Source organism: Phycodurus eques, chromosome 8, assembly GCF_024500275.1.
Source record: "Phycodurus eques isolate BA_2022a chromosome 8, UOR_Pequ_1.1, whole genome shotgun sequence".
Taxonomy (NCBI): Eukaryota; Metazoa; Chordata; class Actinopteri; order Syngnathiformes; family Syngnathidae; genus Phycodurus; species Phycodurus eques.
This window is the reverse complement of record NC_084532.1, coordinates 7,155,450-7,180,495: the sequence shown is the minus strand read 5'-3', so window position 1 is coordinate 7,180,495 and position 25,046 is coordinate 7,155,450. Positions and strand designations below refer to the sequence as shown.

General features: G+C 43.3%; 1 protein-coding gene across 1 annotated transcript in view; it reads right to left on the bottom strand.

The window, feature by feature from the left end:
- The window catches only part of LOC133406302 (glypican-5-like), a 57,245-nt gene that overhangs the window by 11,228 nt on the left and 20,971 nt on the right, over nucleotides 1-25,046 (bottom strand). Inside the window, exons 8-9 of the mRNA XM_061683815.1 lie at nucleotides 13,217-13,337; nucleotides 4,147-4,288 (exon numbers count right to left, since the gene is read on the bottom strand). Coding sequence (XP_061539799.1) covers nucleotides 4,147-4,288; nucleotides 13,217-13,337 — 263 coding nt within the window. The remainder of the gene's footprint in view (nucleotides 1-4,146; nucleotides 4,289-13,216; nucleotides 13,338-25,046) is intronic.

Sequence of the window (25,046 nt, the reverse complement as noted above, 5' to 3'; positions counted from 1 at the left end):
TGTAGTACTAACTGAGACATCCTCATGTCATCATGATGACAAATAAAGCAGACCCTGAAACTTTATGTACATATGTGAGTATTGTATGTATCCACACTAGAAGCCTGAAGCAGCTTTCACCTGACAATCTCAAAAACATGAGGAAAAACTCATTGGTTGAATGGGCTTTTTTTAAATGAGGAATTAAAACTTAAACAGGATATCTGTCGTTAATGTGCAAACAAAAACGCAGTATCTCACGAACAATGATGAAAAGACATTGATAACTTTGCATTCCTCGTCGCTCTGGCTGACTATATCGACAAAATATTTTATCTTGTCGTCTTATATTACAAAACAAAATAAATTCCATGACAGTGTGATTGTACAGCATTTTAACTAAACCATCCATCCATCCATCCATTTTCTACACCGCTTATCCTCACTAGGGTCGCGGGTATGCTGGAGCTTATCCCAGCTAACTGCAGGTAGGAGGCGGGGTACACCACACCAGCCAATTGCAGGACACATATAAGCAAACAACCATTCACAGTCACATTCACACCTACAGGCAATTTAGAGTCGCCAATTAACCTACCATGCATGTTTTTGGGATGTGGTAGGAAACCGGAGTACCTGGAGAAAACTCACACAGGTACGGGGAGAACGTGCGAACTTCACACAGGCGAGGCCGCATTTGAACCTGGGTCCTCAGAACTGGGAGGTGGCTATGCTAACCAGTCGTCCACCGTGCAGCCTTAACTAAAGCATTCTGAAATAAATAATTTTTTTTCGAGTAATCAATTTTTACAATTATGTACCAAAGAACACATTCTTTCCCATTTATGGAGTGTCCCTGAATCAACCTTGTGCATGTAAACATGAATGTCAGCCACACTGAATCCTTTGCCAAACATGGCGTTTATCCCCTGACATATGAAGGCTCGCATATAGTGTATTCAGACAAGTTCTGTCCTGACAGTCCTGAACAAAACCTGGCACTCTTGACTGAAAATGAAATTTTGTTTGAAAACCGTTCACAGATGCCAGAAAGAACCGCATTTTCAATAATGTTCATCAGGCAGAAATGAACTAAGTTCAATTCACGTTCGCTCAAAACATGAACTAGTTCATGAACTTCTGTTCATTGAACTCGTTCAGGTATATGCAGAATGTGGTGCTGGAAATCCAGCGTATGAATTTATTATTTTTTTGATGAGACAGGACTCTAAAGTGCGACTAATTTGGTCGCATATGCGGCCTAATTTCAGAGGTGCAGCAAAAAAAAAAAAAAAAAAAAGAGAGTACATACAGGTGTCCAGTAATTTGAGGAAGAAAAAAACATTCGTACGACTTGAAAGCAGACACATGATGGGTTTCGTTGTGGTCTCTCAACCAATCAGAGATAGTGAAGACCGGGGACCCTCCATCTGATTGGCTGTGTGTGTACGTGTGTGTGTGTGTGTGCGTGTGTGCGTGTGTGTGTGCATGTGTGTGTGTGTGCGTGCGTGTGCGTTTGAAATGCAGGCGCTTGCATACACAACGCTAAGTTTTCCAATGGCGAGCCGATAGCTGCAGTTACAGAAAATTGAGCGGCATAAATGGAATTAGTTCCAAAGCCTAACGCCACCGTGACGATGTGGGAACATTTTGGATTCAAGCCAGATGAACGCGGCCATCCCGCTAACACCAACCAGCTGGTATGTGGAATTTGGAACAAAGACAAAACAAAACCTCAAGGTGACTAAATCAATTTTAAATACAAGCATCCCACGCAATTTCTTCAGCTGGGAACAAAACACATTTTGGGACATCTCTTGTTTTTCGTTAGCGTGCAGTCATGGAACCCTTTGCTCAACAAGGCAAATACAAATGTGTAGACAAAGCAGCGGTTAAAGAAAGGCAACGGACTTAAAATGTAGTATAAATTCTGACCCAAAATAGGTTGCTTTGATCAACCCAAAATAGGTTGCTTTGATCAACATTAACATCAATAACTTGATGTTATTAATGTTGCAACTTGGCAGTTTTTCTTAACCAGCTGGAAACTTGATTGGCAGTATATTGTTTGGTAAGGCATTAATGACAATTTATACCTCTGTGCCAAATTTTAATATTTGTTGAAGTGACATTTTTGTAAACAGAGCAGGATTCTGTTTTATTTATATTTTTGATCAAGGATATTTTATTTAGTCACTGATGGTGTAGTGGTACACTCGCCTGACTTTGGTGCAGGCAGCGTGGGTTCAGTTCCCACTCAGTGACGGTGCGAATGTGAGTGCGAATGGTTGTCCGTGTCTATATGTGCCCTGTGACTGACTGGCGACCAGTTCAGGGTGTAGTCTGCCTTTCGCCCGAAGTCAGCTGGGATAGGCTCCAGCGTCACGCGACCCTAACCAGGATAAGCGGTGTTGAAAATGGATGGAAAATGGAATGGATGGATATTTTATTTATTGTTCCACATTACAGGGTCAATGTTCATTATGCTGAGAAAAATAATTAAAAGTGAATTGTTCTGAAAAAGGATGTACTTCAATTATTATACTCTACTATCATATCAGTGGCATAAAAAACATATCAGTGGCATAAAAAACATTGATAGTATCGTTTGCCGTGATAGTTTTTGGGAAAATCTATCGTCCTAAAATATTTGTATAAATATAAAATATTTGCTATTATGACAGGCCTAAACACATATACTGAGAGAGCAAGAGCAATGGATAACAAAAATATTGTACAAAAAGTATAAAAAAATAGGATAACTGTATAAAAATCTGCAATATAGCGGGACCGTGAATCAAGAACCATGATATTGTGGTGGATCTGTACTCCGTGATGATAAGTTGTTCCTGGGTTGGGACTCATAGTTTCCATGACATGTGCATCCCCCAATGTACAGCGTGTGTGTGTATGTATGTGTGTGTATGTATGTGTGTGTGTGTGTGTATATATATATAAAACAGTCATATCAACTAAAACTGCCTTCTACCATCTGAAGAACATATCCACAGTGAAGACTTGCATGTGGCAAGCAGACCAGGAGAAGCTCATCTATGCTCTTATAGTAGTACACTTGACTATTGTAATGGTCTTCTGACTAGACTTCCCAAAAAGAGCAGTTAACAGCTGCAACTCTTTCAGAATGCTGCACCTCGGGTTCTGACCAGAACAAATAAGTCAGAGCATATTAATCCAATTCTAAAGTCTTTACAGTGGCTCCCAGTCAGCTTTTGAACAGATTTTAAAGTTCTGCTACTGGTCTATAAATGACTAAATGGATTAGGTCCTGACTACATGAAAGAAATGCTAATAGAATATAAACCCAGTAGGGCTCTGAGATCGACAGACTCAGGTCAAATAGTGGCGCAAGCATGGTGAAGTAGCATTTAGCTATTATGCTGCAAACAAATAGAATAAATTGCCAACAGAAGTGACAGATTAAAACATTTTCTTTTTTCTCATGCTTTTTAGAGCATTTCCACTTTTAAATGAAATTTCTTGCACAGTACGCTGTTTTAATTGTACTTTTATTTTTTCCCCTCTTTATTTTAAATGTTCATAACCTGTTTTTTTTCTTTGTTTTTAAAAACTTTTAATCATGTAAAGCACATTGAGTTACCTTGTGTATGTAATGCCCTATATAAATAAATTTGCTTTGCTTTTGCTGTATATATATATATATATATATATATATATATATATATATATATATATATAAAGATTGTCTGCAACCAGTTTGACATTGCAAATGAGAATCAGTTATCAATTGTTTTACCTGGATAAATAATGGGTTAGGTTTTGAAGGAATCAAAGATATTTGAAACTTACTCTAGAGTAAGATATAAAATAAGGCATTAACTTGAAAGCTTTAGTTACCTACAATGGTTTTTTTCTTTAATTTAGATCCAGTAGTTGTCAGTAATGACCAACAAAGTATGTCATCAGTCTTATTTGGTTAAGCTACCCTGAAGTAATAAGTGCAGTGGAAACGCAAACCACATTGGCTGCAGGAACCTTTTGCTACCAGGAACTCCTGTTACCAGGGACTCAAAGTTCCTGGGCTGGTTGGTGGAAAAGCCCCTAAGGCATCAATGCACATCAAGTAGTTTCAGTGAATTGTGTTTGCTGATGGCTCTATGTGAAAACTCACTCCTCGGTGGGACTCACCTTTCACCTCACCAGATGCTTCGCAGCCGTCTTCATCGTCACAATCGTTTCCACTGCCTGTGTCTGTTTCTGCACTCCCTCCGTCCTCTTCCTCATCCTTTCCTATGGCTTTGTGTGCCCAGCCAAGCTCCACTAAAAGTTCCTAAACAAGCACAAATATAAGTGCATATTTCACAAGTGCTTTTATTTGATTCATGAATTGACTGTCCTCCAGGGGAGTCACTAGGTTTTATGGATAGAGATGCAATTTATAGCCTATCTACATATATATTTCTAGATAGGCTATCCTATTACCATACATAATCATTTAATGTACTGTTATGGCAGTAAATAAGTATTTTTTGTGCAAAAAATACAATAAATGTAACTGTTTATTCACAAAACAGTGTAGAAACCTCAGCATATATAAAGTATTTACATGGAATATTTAAACTGTAACAATAAACTACATGAACCACTATTTACAATGTAAACTTAGTATACAAATCCACAGTATCATATATATATATATTTAACACTACACTTAAGAAATAAAAAAAGGTGTAAATTCAATACGAAACAATTATTTATATATATTTTAATATTTTTGGGGGGGGGGGGGTTGAAGCAATTATTGAGTCTTTTTGGAATGGACGAGCCTCAATAATTCTGCCTCCAACAAATAAACACGCCGTCTTTGGGCCGTGAGGCAGCTCTACAACTCTTTGACAACTGAATGGCATATTAATGAGGGACTTTCAAGCCAATGACTCTTGTTGACGGAGAGTGGCACCTCTGCAAGGCATCTTAACAACTGATTTGGCATTCCAAAAGAATGTGTTTGGGGTGTGCCTCCAACCTGGAGCACAAATTGTTGATTTTTTTTGTTTTTGTTTGCTGCTCGGAATAAAGGTTAAATGTCTTCTAATGCCTGAATCAGACTACAAGACAAATTTGGTCTCTCACAATGGCACTATGTTAGACAACAGACATAAAATCCTCTCGGTCAGAATGCTGGCCGACAATACATTACATATATTACGATATCAACATATCACGTCTTTTATGGTCATTGGGCTAATCTTGTCAAAATCAAGCTGTCCGGGGAGGCAAGTAAACGTGTCAACGCTACCGGTTATAACGGTTACCATAGCGGCGACAACAACAATCGTGGAGGTAGGGGTTCTAGTTTTGGTTGTGGCAATGTTTTGTTTTGGAAAAAAAAAAAAAAAGTGGCCCTTCGAGGAAAACATTTCGACAACCCTGACTGATAGACTGATGTAAAATTCCCATGCAGCTGGTGACAAATTAATTTTGGTCGCACATCATCAACCAACATCTCCTCAATCATACTGTATTACAGTACAGCACAATCACTGTAAATTGTCAAATATGACAGTGTCCCATCCACTTTTGTTCCTTCTCACCCACCTTCAAGTGTAGATTTTTCATTATATATAACCCATGAGAGATATACACAATCGCATTTTGTTTGGCTGTGACTAAAATAAGCCAAACTTGTCTGTCCACTAAGGGTTCCATTTAGGTCATATTTTAGTATATAGTGAGTCTTCAGTGCAAAAAGAAGTCATTTTCCTATTTGTCTTATTCCCAATTATAGATATTTCCAACTTCCTATTTTAGTCTATCATCGTCAATACCTTTTCTGGCCAACTTTTTTAAAATGTTGTTTTTAGTACTTGCAGATGCAATGGCAACTATATTTTTAAATAGTTTTTGTAAATAGATTGTAGAACAAAATCCAATATCATCTGGTGCCTAAGATGCTGAGAAGTTCTAACTCTTATGGTTATGGGAATTTGTTTTTTAACGAAATGAGGCTTTCAGAGAAATGAGCACTGAAATAATTGTAATTAATATAATTGGGTGTGCATGTTTTCACACACTATTCATCCAACAGTGAACTATTAATACAGTATGTGAATCTTGAGACATGTGGCCTCCACATACAGTCACTGCGTACAAGACATTGGGTGCAAGGTTATTATTTGACAGCTTGTCGGAGGGGACTTGAGACAAACTGTGTGATGATTCACCACCATGTCATGAGACTGCAAATGAGGAATAAACCAGAGCCATGTTTTACTAGTTCCATCTACAGTGCAATCAGTAGATTTATGAGTAAACAAGTAAAGATGATTGTCAGGACATTGAAGCGACCACTGTTCTGATTGTCTTAGAAGTTGTCTTTCGCCTCTCATCCGAGCAGGCTTCATCAGGTCATGGACAAGGATGTTTGCGACCAGTGGTATTGGTGGGAAAACCAACTATTTATCCTTCAGGTTAGTGGTATGCACCAAAATCACAAATGTTCACACAGGATCTCAAACAGTTGAAAAAAAAATGAATTATTGGTCTTTGGGTGCAGCACTCTCATCTCCAGAAAGGGAGAAAATGTGGAAACGGTTCCACCAACAAGCAACAATGTCCTGAAAGGTGTCAGAAACAAGATATACTGTAGAAAGGCTCAAACCTAGTCTCTCCCATTCTGATTCAGTCACTGGTGTGGATGGAAACATGCCCCCCCCCGCATATGTTAAGACCTCTGCACCCAAGACAATTTTAATGTGTAGGGAGACTGGTTTAGACTACTAATTAAGCTATTACTGGCCAAATTGACATCGGCTGTCTTTTAAAAAAAAAAGATGGATGCAGAGCAGTGAAGCCACTGCCCTTTTCTATGTAAACGTGGTTCTCACAAGGCTGATTGTTCTTGTCCTGATTGGCTGAGCGTGTAGACACAAATTTTAATTGCAAGGATAACGAGTGACTAAGCTAGTGGAAACCCATTAGACTGCAAAGCTTGCCTGGAACAGAGCCCACTTCTCCAAAGTCTAATTAACACCTACCGGAGAATGGGGCTACTGGAAAATGAGGAACGCGAGGTAAAGATGGGGAGAGTCACACAACTCTAAAGTACAGTTGATAAGACAATTCATATTCCACAAATGCATCTTTGTCATATTTAGTTCTTCTACTCATCCTCGCAATGTGGGTTTGGGAACAGTAGAAATGACAGTCATGAATATTAATGAATTAAAGGTTTGAATTAATAGCTACGTCTCTCGACTGGGCAAGTACTTAGGGGCGGGGGTTGATTAAAAGGCGACCTCAAAGTTGTTTCACTCAAGGCTCACGGCCATTGTGTCCTCTTTCATCTTTTCAATCTAAAAAAAACCCCAAGAAAAAGACTTGAAAATGTGGATCATATATAAGCTGTTCCTCTTGGAATTTACTAACAGCCGTTTGTTTGGCAGGTATTAATATGGCTGAAGTTAATATTTTCTTATCCTCACATTGTTCTTGAATATCTTCTCAGGATTATATTTTCATATACAATAATTAGATGTTACATAGACTTAATGGGCCCAAAAAGTTACAAACATAAATAATTACTTAGGGCATGTGTGGTTTGTGTGAGGGTAAAGGCTGACTCTGCATTTTATGCATGTAAATGCAGCATGATTAATGGGCCCACCACAAAAAAGGCAAACAAAGAACTTCAACAGTGAAATTAGAGAGAAAAAAATGTCCATGAATAGTCCATTACACCAATAACCTAATTTTGTTGCCTTGAAAATTATGCACGTTTGGTACTTTTGAAACAACTGAGTGTTGCATGGAAACATCCGTCGAAGGCTGGAGAAAAAAACGTTGAATAACTCGGCTAGGTTGACTACAAAATTTGGTCGACGCAAAATTTCTGCATGGGAGCTCTGCCGGAAACATGTTTGGGTCGCTGTCCATGTTTTCCACAGGAAACGTCTTGCCGACACACGCAGTGTTGGAATAATGGCGAACGTGTGGGATCATCATTTGAAATCAAATTAAAAAGGGGCGCAAATAATGTAATTACTACAAAATGGAGCTGGCATAACATGTTTACTGTGATCCAGAATCCAAACAGAAAACACCCACATCAGACTCCAGCTCATGAGCAGCTAAGCGTTTTTTTTTATTTTTTTATTTATTTTTTTTATTTTTTTTAACTTCTTAGCACATTTTAATACAGCGGACCCCCGCTGTCACAGGGGAGGTAATAGGGACTGGGCCTAATGTTGTTGTTGTGCCTTTTGTGCTTGTCTTGTCAGGAGTTGCCACAGCAACTCATATTACTCCAGTTTATAGTAGTCTTCTTTGTGTTACATTATCAAATCTATGTGTACTATCTGTAAGTGTTATGCTACTCCTTGGTGGCCAAGGAACACATAACAAAAGAAGTGGCACATTGTTCATTGAAGTGAAGCATGAAATTATGATGCAAAAATCCATCTAATTATTTGTATGTAAATAATTATTTTTTTCTTTGGGGGGGAGGGGGGGGGGTTGTGGGGAGGTGGAACGAATGAATGACATTTCTATTCTTTCCAATGGGGAAAGTTGATTTGAAAGTTAGAAGCATGGTCACTGGACAAATTAAACTCTTAACTTAAGGTACCACTCTTCGTCAATTTGACAGCTGTGCAGCAGAGTCACTGTCAATTAAGAGTTTTGAACTCAACAGGCATCATTGGAAATGACCTTGATGGATGATTTATGAATAATCACTGCAAATCCTGTCAGCATATTACCAACCTGTCAAAAGCTTTGAGAGTGCCGCATAAATCTGTTGTAATTGCTGAATTAATGTATTACTGAACGTCATTATCAACATATGCTTGGAATGGTGACATTTAAATGTATTGCATTAAGCAGCACTTCACTCAAGTGGTGATAACACATGATTGAAAGCCAAATGAGGGTGAAGAGGCATTACACACTTACAGACACACACATTTGTCCTTCTAACGTTGTGAGGACTTTTTTGGCATAAAGCATTTCTGAAATCAAACTCATCAGAACTAAAGGCCCATTTACGAGTCCTTATGAGTTCAAAATAAAACTAAGAAGTCTATGATGTTCATGGGAAAATGAAATTATCTCTTTGTTGTAAAGGGTGTTGTAGCAATAAAAACAAGTTAATGGAATATACCAGGGGTGAATTGCAGCACTTACAAGTTAGATTTTTTACTGATGGTGATACTGCAGAGGTGGTCAGGGAATCCCTACATGTTATAACAAAACCATAAAAAAAACATTTCCAATTGCAATAATGTTGGAATTTATTTTAACTACTAACGAGCAGGCAGCATGGAAGTTCAAACTCTTTGTGTGAATGTGAGAGTGAATGGTTGTTGTTTTTATTTGTGCGCTGTAATTATGGGCTCCATGTTTGGAAAGCAAAGCAAATTTATTTATATAGTGCTATCATGGTCTGTGTTTTAGTTTAGATTATATTTTGTTTTGTTTTATGTCTTCCTGTGTCCCATGTTGTTCATGTCTTGTGTGCTCATTTAGTTATTGTGTCTTATTGTCTTATTGTGTCAGTTATTGTGATCTTCTCCTGGTCTGCTTGGCACATGGAAGCCTTCACTCTGGGTATGTTCTTCAGCTGGTAGAAGGCTGTTTTATAGATTCACTTGATATGACTACTGAAAGTCAGGTTGGTATCTATCAGCACTCCCAGGTTTCAGACTTGATCTTTGTTTTTTAAAGACAGTGACTCCAGGTACAGTATTTACTAAGAGCAAACCTCTTTTCTCTACTGCTGAAAACAATTACCTCACTTTTGTTGTGGTTTAACTGAAGGAAGTGTTGGTTCATCCAGTTATTTGTTTTAGATTTAGACATTACTACAATACCTCAGTAGAACTGTGGTCATCTGGAGACACTGCTAGATATGTGTCATCTGCATAGCTATGATAGTCAACATTAAGGTTCTGAAGAATTTGACCCAAGGGTTGTATATACAGGCTGAACAGGAGGGGTCCAAGAACTGACACATAAGGGACCCCTTTGTCATTTCCGTTTGATGAGATTGAGAACTTCCAATGGTTATGAAATAACTTATTTCCTCCAGTTATTGATGCAGTTATTGCAAGTAAGGGTTATGCCTCCAAATATTAAATGTTATTCACTTGAAGTTAATTTAATGTCTGTTCCAATAAATAAAAAGTGGATGGCTTCAAACAAAAGATGCCCTGTCCGGAGTTCTAGATGTAAATAGCATGAAATAAAAGCTGGAATTCTGAACTTTTGTCTCATATTCATCTTTTGATCTGAAACCCAAATGTCTTTAGCATACAACAAATACAAAGGAATTTACCTTGCCGTCCCAATACTTTTGGAGGGGGCTGTATGCCTGTGGTGGATGTCAGACATATTGCATTCATAGATATGTGAACAGCAGCCATCAAACCCCCTGAATCATTGAAGAAATCAATTCATTGAACACATTATTATTATTTTATTTCTTAAAGCATCCCACTGGTTGGGGGCCCCCCTCTGGAGCCAGGCCTGGAGGTGGGGGTCGAAGGCGAGCACCTGGTGGCTGGGCCTGCACCCATGGGGTCAAAGGGGGGAGGGGGGGGTGAACCGATCACCACCTGGTGGTGAGTTGGCTCAGCTGGAGCTTGGTCCGACCTGGGAGGCCCAAACCTATTGTGAGGGTCTGCTGGGAACGACTGGCAGAGTTTCAACTCCCACCTCCGACAGAACTTTGCTCATGTTCCGGGGAGGCGGGGGACATCAAGTCCAAGTGGACCATGTTCCGCGCCTCCATTGCTGAGGCGGCCAACCGGAGCTGTGGCCCTTAGGCAGTCGATGCCTGTCGTGGCAGCAACCCAAAACCCATTGGTGGACACCAGCAGTCAGGGATGCCCTCAAGCTGAAGAAGGAGTCCTATCGGGCCTTTTTGGCCTGTGGGACTCCTGAAGCAGCTGATGGGAACCAGCTGGCCAAGTGGAATGCAGCTTTGGTTGTCGCTGAAGCAAAAACTCGGGCAGGGGAGGGGTTCGGTGAGGCCATGGAGAAAGACTTCCGGACGGCTTCGAGGAAATTCTGGTCCACTAACCGGCGTCTCAGGAGGGGGAAGCAGTGCACCATCAACACTGTTTATAGTGGGGATGGGAGCTGCTGACCTCGACTCAGGACGTTGTGAGTCGGTGGGGAGAATACTTCGAAGACTTCCTCAATTCCACCGACACGCCTTCCCATGAGGAAGCAGAGTCTGGGTTCTCTGAGGCGGGCTCTCCTATCTCAGGGGTTGAGGTCACCGATGTGGTTAAAAAGCTCCTCGGTGCCAAGGCCCCGGGGGTGGATGAGACTTGCCCGGAGTTCCTAAAGGCTCTGGATGTTGTGGGGCTGTCCTGGTTGACACGCCTCTGCAACATCGCGTGGACATTGGGGACAGTGCCTCTGGATTGGCAAACTGGGGTGGTGGTCCCCCTTTTTAAGAAAGGGGACTGCAGTGTGTGTTCCAACTACAGGGGGATCACACTCCTCAGCCTCCCTGGTAAGGTCTATTCAGGAGTGCTGGAGAGGAGGGTCCTCGAGGGTGCATGGGTGTTCACCCAACCAGTCTACATGTGTTTTGTGGACTTGGAGAAGGCGTTTGACCGTGTCCCTCGGGGCTGTTAGGTCCCTGTATGACCGGAGTCAGAGTTTGGTCCGCATATCCAGCAGTAACTCGGACTCGTTTCCGGTGAGGGTTGGACTCCGCCAAGGTTGCCCTTTGTCACCGATTCTGTTCATAACTTTTATGGACAGAATCTCAAGGCGCAGCCGAGGCATAAAGGGGGTCTGGTCTGATGGCCTCAGTATTGCATCTCTGCTTTTTGCAGATTATGTGGTTCTGTTGGCTTCATCAAGTCATGATCGCCAACTCTCATTGGAGCGGTTCGCAGCCGAGTGTAAAGCGGCTGGGATGAGAATCAGCACCTCCAAATCTGAGATCATGGTCCTCAGTCGGAAAAGGGTGGCGTGCCCTCTCCAGGTCCGGGATGAGATCCAGCCCCAAGTGGAGGAGTTCAAATATCCTGGGGTCTTGTTCATGTGTGAGGGAAGAATGGAACGGGAGATCAACAGGCGGATCGGTGCAGTGTCTGTAGTGGTAAAGAAGGAGCTCAGCCGAAAGGCAAAGCTCTCGATTTAACGCTCGATCTACGTTCCTACCCTCACCTATGGCCACGAGCTGTGGGTCGTGACCGAAACAACAAGATCCCCGGATACAAGCGGCCGAAATGAGTTTCCTCCGCAGGGTCTCCAGGCTCTCCCTTAGAGATAGGGTGAGAAGCTCGATCATCCGGGAGGATCTCAGAGTAGAGCTGCTGCTCCTCCACGTCGAGAGGAGCCAGATGAGGTGGCTGGGGCATCTGATTCGGATGCCTCTCGGACGCCTCCCTGGTGAGGTGTTCCGGGCACGTCCCACCGGGCGGAGACCCCGGGGACGACCCAGGACACGCTGGAGAGACTACGTCTTTCGGCTGGCCTGGGAACGCCTCGGGATCCCCCCGGAAGAGCTGGATGAAGTGGCTGGGGAGAGGGAAGTCTGGGCGTCCCTGCTAAAGCTACTGCCCTGCGACCCGACCTCGGATAAGCGGTGGAAAATGGAGGGATGGATGGATCCCACTGGTTGGCACAGCTATAGGAATGAATGATCGGGGTGGGGGCGGTCGCCAAGTTCCAATTTCACAATGTAGATATTTGTGATCTCCTCCCAATCCAACTTTACATCTTCTGACCATGAAGGGCTACTAGCAGTTCCGTATAAATGTACTTTGAGCAATTCGACCTCCTCGACTCGAGAAAGTCAATTTCTTCTTGGGAAAAATGTGGTTGTCTGCAGCGTCTTTGCGCCGTCTGTACCATCTTTGACATGACGGACCTTGTCAAAGACGGTCAGTCGGCTACTAGCGCCGCATTTAAAGGGTATAAGAGAAGCCGCTTCGATTAGACATAGTGGGAGTGAGCTCTGATCACTACGAGAGAGGTGCAGACAAGCTCTCTTTTATGTACACTGGGCTGTACTGCTTCACAAAATTACCAACACAGAAATAAAGTAATGAGTAGCATATATGGTAGGGTATAGTCTGCCTTTTGCCCAATGTCAGCTGGGATAGGCTCCAGCTCCCCACGACCCACTGGAGAAGCAGTATGAAAAATGTATAAATGGATGGATGGATATATGTTTAATAAAAAAATATTTATTTATACTGTATTTTGTCTTGCTTTGCAATGGCCTTGTGTTTACCTGTGTTAAGTGCTCCAATCGTTGTTTGGCCGCCCTTAGGACAGGATTCAGATTACGGACAGTCATTTCTGGGTTGTCCCTCTGGGCTTTTAAAGTGCTGCCAACCACACGACCTGCATAACTGCAGAACATGGGAGAGATATACAGTAAGCAGTGTTATATGATGTTAAATAGGTCATGGCTTAAAAAGTATATTAATAGCTGCTCAGTTAAGCCACACATTAGCCCTCTAGTTACTGTATTTTCCTTAAGACATCAGCTTGACTCTCATCATCAACAGCAAATCAAGTACATATTGAGCACACAACAAACAACATTTACATGATCACTGACATCACTAATAAAAACCAAATAGTTCCCTTTTTATATTTAAGAATTGAAGGAATGCATATGTGGGATGAGCAGTACAACTTTTGTTGCACCCATGTAAGATGTGATTAACCTTCATCTATACCAAGGTCAAATACCTTAAAATACTGTTGCTATTGTGGTAGAAAGAAAGTTGAGCCAAGGTTATGAGCTTTGGCTAGTGAATCAGATGGGAGGGACTCGGAATAGAGATTCTCTCCTCCGAATCAAGAGGAGCCAGTTGAGATGGCTTGTCAGCTCTGTCGAATGGTTCCTGAACACCTCCCTGGTGTGGTTTGGTTTGAGCCAAACCAGGAGGAGACCCCAGGGCAGACAGATGACATGCTGGAGGGACTATGTCTCATGGTTAGCTTGGGAGTGTCTCTGGGTATTCCCAGTGGAAGGATAGCTTGAAGTTGCACTGTCAAGAACAGACGATTGTTGCATGCAAATTCTTCGAGCAGAAACCAAATAACCACGATTACAAGTCAACGGCAACAACAGAATTGTCATGGGTGTGTGTTCCGGTTTTTGTCTTCCCCCTGTTTCACACACACCTGCTCCTGAGAGCATCTTCACCACCTGTGCCTCGTTCACCCTAATTACCCCTTGCATTTAACCTCGTGTCTCACTCTTTCTCGTTGCCAGTTCGTTGTACCTTGTCGTCGCGTTTCAGCATTCCTTGTTTCCACGTCAAAGACTCACAGTAACACCAGACCCTGTTCCGATGATCGACCTCGCCTTTTTGCCTCATGTTTTTGGATACTGCTGCCTTTTTTGGATTGCCTGCCTGTGTACTGACCTCTGCCCTTATATTAAACCTCTCTTTTTTGAAACTGTCCATTTGTTTTGGAGTCGTGCATTCTTGGATCCTATCCTTTGTTCCATTCATGAAAGAATAAGATATATTGCATAGGCAGTAAAGATTCTGCACAATTAGCATGGGCCCCACGCATGTAAAGTAGAACCTCGGCTCATGGACTTAATTTGCTCCAAGACTGTTCGCGAACAGAACCTTTCGCAAACTAAAGCAATTTTACAATGAAAATGAATGGGGAGGAGGTATTAGTCTTCAGCGATTTGTCCTGCTACACAAATTGACAAGTGTAATTTCACGTCTTAAAGTTGAAGTATTTCCTCCATGAGTAAAAGAAATTATGTTTTTGTAGGCTCGCTTTCAGAAACAGGACTGCTTAAGAACAAGTAGTCATTTGGCTTACTGCAACAGCCGAACTTCACTGTCATGGTAATGAAAGCCGTGCTCAGCATTAGCCCAATTGTAGAAGGGGATGGGATGAGGAGTGGATCATTCACATGAAACAGGAGCGCCCTCCTCAAAACAGACTAATTTAAACAATACTAAATAAGTCACGTGACAAGTGAGTATAATTCTTGATCCTATTTTGACATAAGCAAGTCACAGATATGTTATTAAGACAACTGGGAACTGTTTTTCAAAAATGTCCCTTTAAAGTAGTGTGTATTTCCTCCCAAGGACGTTTTATCTTAATCAATGCTAGAAATGATAGAAACTTTCAGTCAGGATGTTCTTAAACAGTAAACTTTATTTCGCTAATAACATTTTATGCACGCTGTATTCATGCACTCAACGCCTTTTTGTGTGAAGCAGAACATTTTACAACAGATAATAAATCTTTCACAGAAAGGGTGCTATCATGGGGAATCTTTGCATATTGCAGTGATCTGATAAACATAGTACTAAACAATAGAAATGTGTGAACTCGCTGTGTGATGTGAATTAAAAAGTCACAAAGCCAACAGTAGGTTCTGCAAGCACCGAAAGATGAGAAGGGCTTAACTCCACCATCTTAATTTACAGTAAATAGGTGCGGTAAAACACCCCTGGCAGTTTAAAAAAGAAAGGAATTTTCATACAATTTTTATACAATGAGTTGTTTATACCACAGGCATAGGGCACGCTTAGCTCTCGGAGACTTCTAAACCATGGTTTCACCAAGTGGTACAGTCCATTTAAGCCTACTTCCAGAGGAGGTGCTTGTTATGTTAAAAAATATAAATTTGTGTGGTACAATCATTTGTCGCCCAAAGCTCAATGAAAAAATAATGGCAAATGCTGGTCACTTCCAATAGGCTATGTTAAGTTTCCTTTCGAAAAACCTTGGTCAAAGAGCCTTGCTGCCCCACAGAGGAGAGAAAGGACTGGAAGAGTGGCATGAATATAATCAGACAATGTCAGATAGAAACTTACTAATGTTGGGTCATCCCGTTTGTGTCCAACTCACTTTTGAATCATACCAATTTCAAATCAAGCCAGCACCTTTCGAAACAGTTACAAGGTGCTTCACAATAAAACAGCCAATGAACAATAGTACAACCGTTATCTCAAACATATAATTTCGTGAGTAAAACTACATGGAAAAGTAAATAAAATAAATGAGTAAAATAAGATGAAATCAAATAACCAACACCATCATAAGAAGGCTAAATGATAAAGGTGCGTTTAAAGAAGAGATTTAAAAGTTGATACTGGGTTGGCTTGCCTGAGATCTGGAAGGGAATTGCAAAGCCTCGATAGCAAATGATATGTCTCCTTTGGTGACAAGTCAGGTGACAAGCCTTGCCTCTCTCTCTCTTTCTCTCTCCCTCTCTCTCCCCAGCAATCAGAATCACCTTGGCCGCGCACCTGTCTTCAATCAGCAGTCATCATTGCCTGCATATAAGCCTGCCAGATCCAGAATTCCATCACCAGAGTATTAACACCCAATTGTGTGCTCCTTCCGTGCCCCCGCCTCACTGTCCGCTCCAGCCACGCCGCCAAGCTCTCCCACTTGTTCACGCCCCCCGCTTCCTGCACGTTCCTTGTGCCAACAGTCCACCATCACGCCTTGGAGATACTTACCCTGAACTGGATAATAATAAACCATTCTTCACAACTTCCCCCGCCGCCGTCTGCTTTTGGGGCCAGTGAAACATCATACGATCAACAACCGTGACAGAATACTCTAGCCGTCATAGACCCAGCAACCCCGGAAGCGTTAAGGGAAGTGCTCACCCACCAAGGCGCCCACATTCGTAGACAGGACAACATTTGTGAGATTATGGACTCTTTAAACACCCTCTCCCAACAAGTATCCCTCATATCTTCCGAAATGCACTCCCACCACCCTCCCGTGAGTATTTCTTCTGAGCCTGCAGCCCCCGATCAATCCTACCTCCTGTACAAAAAGCCTCACGTTCCTCCGCCCGAGCCCTACTCAGGGGATTTAGGTGCCTCTTAAATTGCTCCTTAGTATTCAATCTGCAAGCGTTGAGCTACCCTACGACAAATGTGAATTGCAATTGAACAATTGCAATTCACATTTGTCACCAATCTACTAAGTGGTAAAGGTGCCAAATGGGCAACCGCGCTATGGCACAATTCCTCCCCGGTACACGCATCATTCAACTCCTTTTCATCCGAACTTTAAAAGGTCTTCGATCACCCCGTTCAGGGCAGGGAAGCCACTCGACGCCTCCTTACTCTCATTCAGAGCTCTAGTTCCGTGTCATCCTTTTCTGTAGAGTTTAGAATTCTGGCGGTTGTGTGTGGGTGGGATGACGCCGTGCTAAAGGGTATTCTTTTTAAAGGGCTTTCTGAGCAGCTCAAAGACGAGCTCGCAGCCAGGGACGAGCCCTTCTCACTCGAAGACTTAATTTCAATATCAATCCGACTAGACAATCACTTACAGGAAAGAGCAGAGGAGAGGGGGGTGAGAGCTCGCAGACTAGCAACCTCCAGCGGGCACAGCGCCGTTAACTATTCCGTCGCATCCTCCTCCTCATCACCCCCCACTGCTTTGAGTGAGCCCATGCAGCTCGACAAAACCAGATTAGACCCCCAGGAACGTCAGCGCCGTTTCAACCAACAATTATGTATCTATTGTGGACAACCAGGCCACTTCATTGCCACGTTCCGTGAGACCAAACGACCAGGCTCCCCACGAACAGAGAGCGCCGTGGTGAGTCAAACTAACACAGCTCTCCCGCCCGCATGACCATTTCCTCATTTATCTTGGGCGCTGATTGCAATACTCCGGTTCCCGCTCTCATCAACTACGGCACCGACAATAAGACAATAAAAAAATAAATAAAACATTTTTATTCATGAGGGTTTAGCACGTCAGCTCCAGCTTCCTCTTGAACCCCTCCCATCTTCAAAAAAGGTCACAGCCCCGGACGGGCGACTCATCTCCCCTATCACCTACCAAGCAGCTACGTTTACTCTACTCATCTCATATCTTGCCATCTCACTGCCCCCTCACCGCCCTTGACTGCACTATCGATATCCTGCCGGGAGCCCTTCTTCCCTCCAGCTGTCTCTTCAAGCTTTCCTGCCCTGAGAAAAAGGCTATGGAGGACTATATTCGTGACTCCCTGGATTCTGGACTCATCAGGCCCTCTTCTTCCCCCGTCGGGGCTGGCTTCTTCTTTGTTGAGAAGAAAGATACCACTCTCTGCCCCTTTCCATAGACTCAATAACGTCGCCGTAAAAAAATAAATACCCACTGCCACTTATTGACCCCTCATTTGATCCCCTCTGCAACGCCCAGATATTCACCAAATTGGATCTGCGCAATGCATACCCTCTCATCCGCATTTAAGAGGGGGGTGAATGGAAAACTGCTTTCAATACCCCACTTGGACACTTCAAATGCCTGGTTATTCCGTTTGGATTAACCAATGCCCCTGCCGTGTTCCAAACCTTCATCAATGTTGTCCTCTGTGATATGCTGAGCCGGTTTATTTTCGTCTATTTAGAAGACATCCTCATCTTCTCCCGTTCTCAAACATCACCATCATGTCCGTCCAAGTCCTCCAGCATCTCCTTGTCAAACTTGAGAAATGTGACTTCAATCTTTCTTCCGTACACTTCCTGGGCTATATTATCGCCAAAGGTTCCCACGGTAAGGGATAACCTGCGACGGGTCTAGTCTGTTTGGAAGGAGATCAGGGTGGCTCTGACTCGGTCTGCCGAGAGGATTAGGTGGCTGGCGGATCTTCGACGCTCTCCCACGCCTGAGTACAAGGTGGGTCAGATGCTTTTGCTCTCCTCCCGTGACCTCCCGCTCCAAACAGAATCCCGTAAACTCACTCCACGCTTTATTTGTCACTTTCTGATTACTACAATCCCACATCAGTTAAATTGAATCTCCCGCAATCCCTCAGGATCCACTCAACATTCAACGTGTCCCTGCTTAAGCCTGTCTCCACCTGTACCCTTCGTCCTCCAGCCGTACCCCCCCCCCATGTCATAGATAACCATCCTGCCTTTACTGTGTCGCGCATCCTTGATGTGCAGCCCTGGGGCAGGGGATTTCAGTTCCTGGTGGACTGGGAGGGGTATGGTCCTGAGGAACGGTCCTGGATTTCAAGCAAGCTGATACTGGATGACTCTCTTATTAAGGACTTCTATGCCGCTCACCCTGAGAACACTGGTAGGACGCCTAGAGGCGTCTGTTGAGGAAGGGTACTGTCATGATATGTGCCCTGAAGCTAGGGTGGCACTTTGCGCCTTGCCTCTCTCTCTCTCTCTCTCTCTCTCCCTCTCCCCAGCAATCAGCATCACCTTGGTCACGCACCTGCCTTCAATCAGCAGTCATCATTGCCTGTATATCAGCCTGCCAGATCCAGGATTCCACCACCAGAGTATTATCACCCAATTCTGTGCTCCTTCCATGCTCACTGTCAACACATTTAAAAGAGGTTGGGCTGCACAGACGGCGCCGTCCAATGAAGTTGTCCCTCTCGTCCAATCAACAATGAGTCTTATCTCCCTCACCAGTACCTACCTCTTCCTGTAGGTTTGTCCTATCAGCGATGAGTCTTATCCCCGACCAGTACCTACCTTTTCCGGTCGCATCATGTTGTTGTGTTTTTTGATTTGCTGTTGTGTTTAGTTATTTGCTATTGTGTTTTTTAATTTGCCATTGTGTTTATGTATTTGCTGTTGTGTTTTTTGATTTGCTGCTGTTTTTTTAATTTGCTATTGTGTTTAGTTATTTGCTGTTGTGTTTTTTTTATTTGCTATTGTGTTATTTGTTGTTGTGTTTTTTATTTGCTGTTTTATTTAGTTATTTGTTGTTGTGATTAGTTAGTTGCCGTTGTGTTTTGTTATTTGCTGTTGTCTTTAATTATTTGATGTTGTGATTAATTATTTGTTGTGTTTTTTAATTTGCCGTTGTGTTTTGTTATTTGCTGTTGTGTTTTGCACTTCAGGGCAACAGTATAAGTGCCCATTAAATCAACAGCAGTTTTTGGATTATTCTTTTTCAAGGATGCAGTGTGTCTCATGCCACCCTTAAGTACACTATACAGTACATTTGTTTCTTTGGTACCCTTCAAAAACCTTTGACAATGGTAATTTAGTATGAACAAAATTGAACCAAAGGTGAAAATGCGACAAATTACTTTTTTTCTATTTATTTGATAGTATTTGATAATTTGGAGTTTTCAAATTATCTGTATTAAACAACGTTTATGCTTTGACAATTTTAAATGAACCGCACAATGTACAAGATGTTTACAGTCCATTCAAGGTTCTTGTTAAGAAATAAGCAGCAATCCCAGATGAATTACAAATGCCCTCACACCATGTAAATTGGACAAACAGCTGTGGAGCCATTTATAGGCATCCCTTCCAAAGAGAGCAGACAAACAACACTGCGGAAAAATCGATATGTTTCCCCATCTAAACTGCTTATGATGCGCTCAAACCATGGATGACATAATGGCCAAATTGGGACTAAGATTGGTCCAGAGCAGAAACCAGACCACTATGGACTCTTCTAAAATGAATGCCTCTAGCTATTATTGATGAGCAATTCAGTGAAAGTGACAGGTAGGGCAGTAAGCAAATTGGAGAACCGTTACTAGGGTCACCGCAATCTGCACTTTAAAGCAGAGGAACTACAATCAATTTCCATGATTTTCACTATGAAAGATGTAATGCAAAGATACATAATTTATGCAACCCAGTCTGAAAAAGTAAGAATCCAAATTGTTCTCCCATCAGGTGCTGCGTGGTCTGGGGGCCTTAAGGAGTTCTACAATAATGAAAAGCTGAATGGTGAAGCAGGTTTGGCTTGGACTCAAGTTGCTGTTTGCAGGAGTGAAGGGATAAGAGCATAATGTCTTCTTACTGCTGTCAGCAAGTCCATACAGAAAGAAAAGGAGGCACACTGCACCCAATCACCTGCTCTCTGGTGACATTTTCTTCTATGCATCACATTGGTAGTTACACAACAATCAAATTCAACTGCATCATTTGTTGAATTGAGAAAGTTTTTAATAGAATATCTATATATAGGTATCTTACATTTAACGTCTTTTAGTATTACTAGCTTATCTGTCTTTGGATGTGCTCTTTCAATGATCGTGTGACCCACAACCAGTCCAGAGTGTCGTCCGCCCTTAACAGGATCTACAAATATTGTTATACAGATATTGGTTATTGTTACTATTTTCTTATCTATTTGTATTATCTGGACATGTGATGTCCTGCTGGACGCTTGTCAGTATTGTGACCATTTTCTTTTTTCGGAATGTTGGCAAGTGATAATAATCCTGCAGTGTGGCAAGTCAGTGTGATAATGAGTGATACCTGACAAGAGATCAAGAATGACAGACATAAAGTATACTGTATACGGACATACAGTATACTGTATCATCTGTCGCATAAACTAATGACATTGTTCTGCTAAGCTGTTTGGGCTTCAGTTACTGCAGGTTCCTTAACAGTAACACACACACACACACACACACGCGCACAAAGAAGCAGTCTTCTGCCTCATCCCCTGCAGTAAGTATTTGAAGTGTTGATGTTCACAAGCAAGCACAAGTATAATGAAAATTATTACATTTAAGATAGAGATCTGCCTCAATGGAGTGTGATTATAAGTGGTGCATTGTATATATAATTACACGCATAGCATACTAACACTTGAGGGGAGCAACAACAATAAATTGGGTGTGGCATGTCAACGGCTCATAAAGGTATTAATGGTTTGGTCTAACCAAAATCATGATTAGACTTCCCTCTTGTGGAGTAAAGTTGCTATTACACTGAAATTGGATGATCTGGTCACTTCACGGCTACACTGTGAGAAGCGACGCACACACATGGGTTTTTGGTGCAAGGCGAAGAATAAACAGCGCTAAAACTCTCTCACATATTTTCTCATCAATATGTCAGTGTCATTGTCGTTTTATTGTCACTGTGCTGCTGACAAACCCCTGACACGAGTGAATTGGGTCAGAGGCTGGATCGGATGAATGGGGGTCTGACAAGAAGGATGGAAAGATGAATGGTTGGTTGAATACATGGATGAATGGGTGGCTTGATGGATGAAAGAGAGAAGACGGAAAGAGGTCAGAGCGATACTAACTGGACGTTCCCCACAAGCCTAAAACACACTTAGAATGACAAATTCCTCAATTGTTTTTTTTTATATTCTGAAACGTCATATGCTAAGCTCAACAGTATTTTTGTACAGTATGCAATGACATCCTTATCACAATCTCAAAGAAACACCCTGCCTAATATCTTTCTTTATTGTGACTGTCAAATATATATATATATTTTTTAAAAAGTGCAATGCAAAGTGGTGGCACGGTGAGGACCCGTTAGCACCTCTGCCTCACAGTTCTGAGGACCGGGGTTCAAATCCTGGCCCCGCCTGTGTGGAGTTTGCATGTTCTCCTCGTGCCTGCGTGGGTTTTCTCCGGTTACTCCGGTTTCCTCCCAGATCCCCAAAACATGTGTGATAGGTGGATTGAAGACTCTAAATTGCCTGGAGGTGTAAATGTGAGTGCAAATGGTTGTTTGTTTCTATGTGCCCTACGATTGGCTGGCGACCAGTTCAGGGTGTACCCCGCCTCTCGGCCAAAAGATAGTAGGGATAGGCTCCAGCACGCCCGCGGCCCTCGTGAGGATATGCAGTACAGAAAATGGATGGATGGATGGACAATTTCCTGTTTATCATACCGATCTGTCATGCAAAAAATAGAAAAAAATTGATGATTTATTTCAAATAATAATTAAAACAGAGAGGATCATAAACAGGAAGTATGATGTCTCCAACTAGTTCAATTTTAGAGTGTCAAGGTACAGAGAGGTGTGCTCCTTTTTTTAGAAAGCTGAGTTAATTTTCACTCACCACACCTAAGTCTGATTACCACCAGACATGTTCACGTTTAATAGAACCTGTCTGACAAAATTAAGTTGGCCAAAATATCTCCAAAAGGTGCAACAAAATGCCACAATCCAAATAAATTAAAGAAAAGATATGAAATAAAGTGACAGACATCTATGAGTCTGGAAAGGGTTACAAAGCCATTTGTAAAGCTGAAGGACTCCAGTGAACCACAGTTTGAGCCATTGTCCTCAAATGGAGAAAACATGTAACCATAGTGAACCTTCCCAGGAGGGGCTGGCTTACAAAAAATAACCCAAGAGCAGAGTGAGGACGGATGAAGAGAGGGGCAGAGCTGTCAACTCATCACGACCTGGTGATGAGTTGGCTCCGATGGTGGGGGAAGATCCCGGTCCGACCTGGCAGGCCCAAATGTATTGTGAGGGTCTGCTGGGAACGTCTGGCAGAATCCCTTGTCAGAAGGAGTTTTAACTCCCACCTCCGACAGAACTTAGCTCTAGTTCCGGGGGAGGCGGGGGACATCGAGTCCGAGTGGACCATGTTCCGCGCCTCCATTGCTGAGGTAGCCTCTCGGAGGTAAGGTGGTCGGGGCCTGTCGTGGTGGCAATCCCGAACCCGTTGGTGGACACCAACAGTGAGGGATGCTGCCAATCTGAAGAAGGTGTCCTATCTGGACTTTTTGGCCTGTGAGACTCCTGAGGCAGCTGATGGGTACCGGCTGGCCAAGCGGAATCCAGATTTGGTGGTCGCTGAAGCAAAAACTCAGGCATGGGAGGAGTTCGGTGAGGCCATGGAGAAAGACTTCTGGATGGCTTCGAGGAAATTCTGGTCCACTATCCGGCGTCTCAGGAGGGGGAAGCAGTGCACCATCAACACTGTGTATAGTGGGGTTGGGGCGCTGGTGACCTCAACTCGGGACGTTGTCAGTCGGTGGGGAGAATACTTCGAATAGGTCCTCAATTCCACCGACAGGCCTTCCCATGAGGAAGCAGAGTCTGGGGTCTCTGAGGTGGGCTCTCGTATCTCAGGGGTTGAGGTCACCGATGTGGTTAAAAAGCTCCTTGGTGGATGAGATTCGCCCGAAGTTCCTAAAGGCTCTGGATGTTGTGGGGCTGTCCTGGTTGACCACAGGTGGATCACACTACTCAGCCTCCCTAATAAGGTCTATTCAGGGGTGCTGGAGAGGAGGGTCCGTCGGGAAGTTGAATCTCAAATTCAGGAGGAGCAGTGTGCTTTTCGTCCTGGCTGTGGAACAGTGGACCAGCTCTACACCCTCGGCAGGGTCCTCGAGGGTGCATGGGAGTTTGCCCAACCAGTCTACATGTGTTTTGTGGACTAGGAGCAGGCATTAGACGGTGTCCCTCGGGGAGTCCCGTGGGGGGTGCGTCGGGAGTATGGCGTACCGAACCCCCTGATACGGGCTGTTCGGTTCCTGTACGACCGGTGTCAGAGTTTGGTCCGCATATCCGGCAGTAAGTACGACTCGTTTCTGGTGAGGGTTGGACTCTGCCAAGGCTGCCCTTTGTCACCGATTCTGTTCCTAACATTTATGGACAGAATTTCCAGGCGCAGCCGAGGCATAGAGGGGGTCCGGTTTGGTGGCCTCAGTATTGCATGTCTGCTTTTTGCAGACAATATGGTTCTGTTGGATTCATCAAGCCGTGGTCTCCAACTCTCACTGGAGCGGTTCGCAGCCGAGTGTGAAGCGGCTGGGATGATAATCAGCACCTCCAAATTTGGAACGGGACAACGACAGGCAGATCGGTGCAGCATCTGCAGTGATGCTGACATTGTATCGGTTCGTTGTGTTAAAGAAGACGCTAAGCCGAAAGGCGAAGCTCTCAATTTACCGGTCGATCTACGTTCCTACCCTCACCTATGGTCACGAGCTGTGGGCCGTAACCGAAATAATAAGATCCCGGATACAAGCGGCCGAAAGGAGTTTCTTCCGCAGGGGGTCCGGGCTCTCCCTTAGAGATAGGGTGAGAAGCTCGGTCAACTGGGAGGAGCTCAGAGTATAGACGCCTCTCCCTGGTGAGGTGTTGCGGGCACGTCCCACCGGGAGGAGACCCAGGACACACTGGAGAGACTATGTCTATAAAGTGACTGGGGAGAGGGAAGTCTGGGCGTCCCTGCTAAAGCTACGCCCCCTGCGACCCGACCTCAGATAAGCGGTAGAAAATGGATGGATGGATGGATGGATGGGTGGACATGAATTTCGAAGTACTGACATTTTTGAAAATGCAATTATGAGATTTCACACCACCATCTCCAATTTCTAACCTTTGTTCATACCATTCAACAGTAGT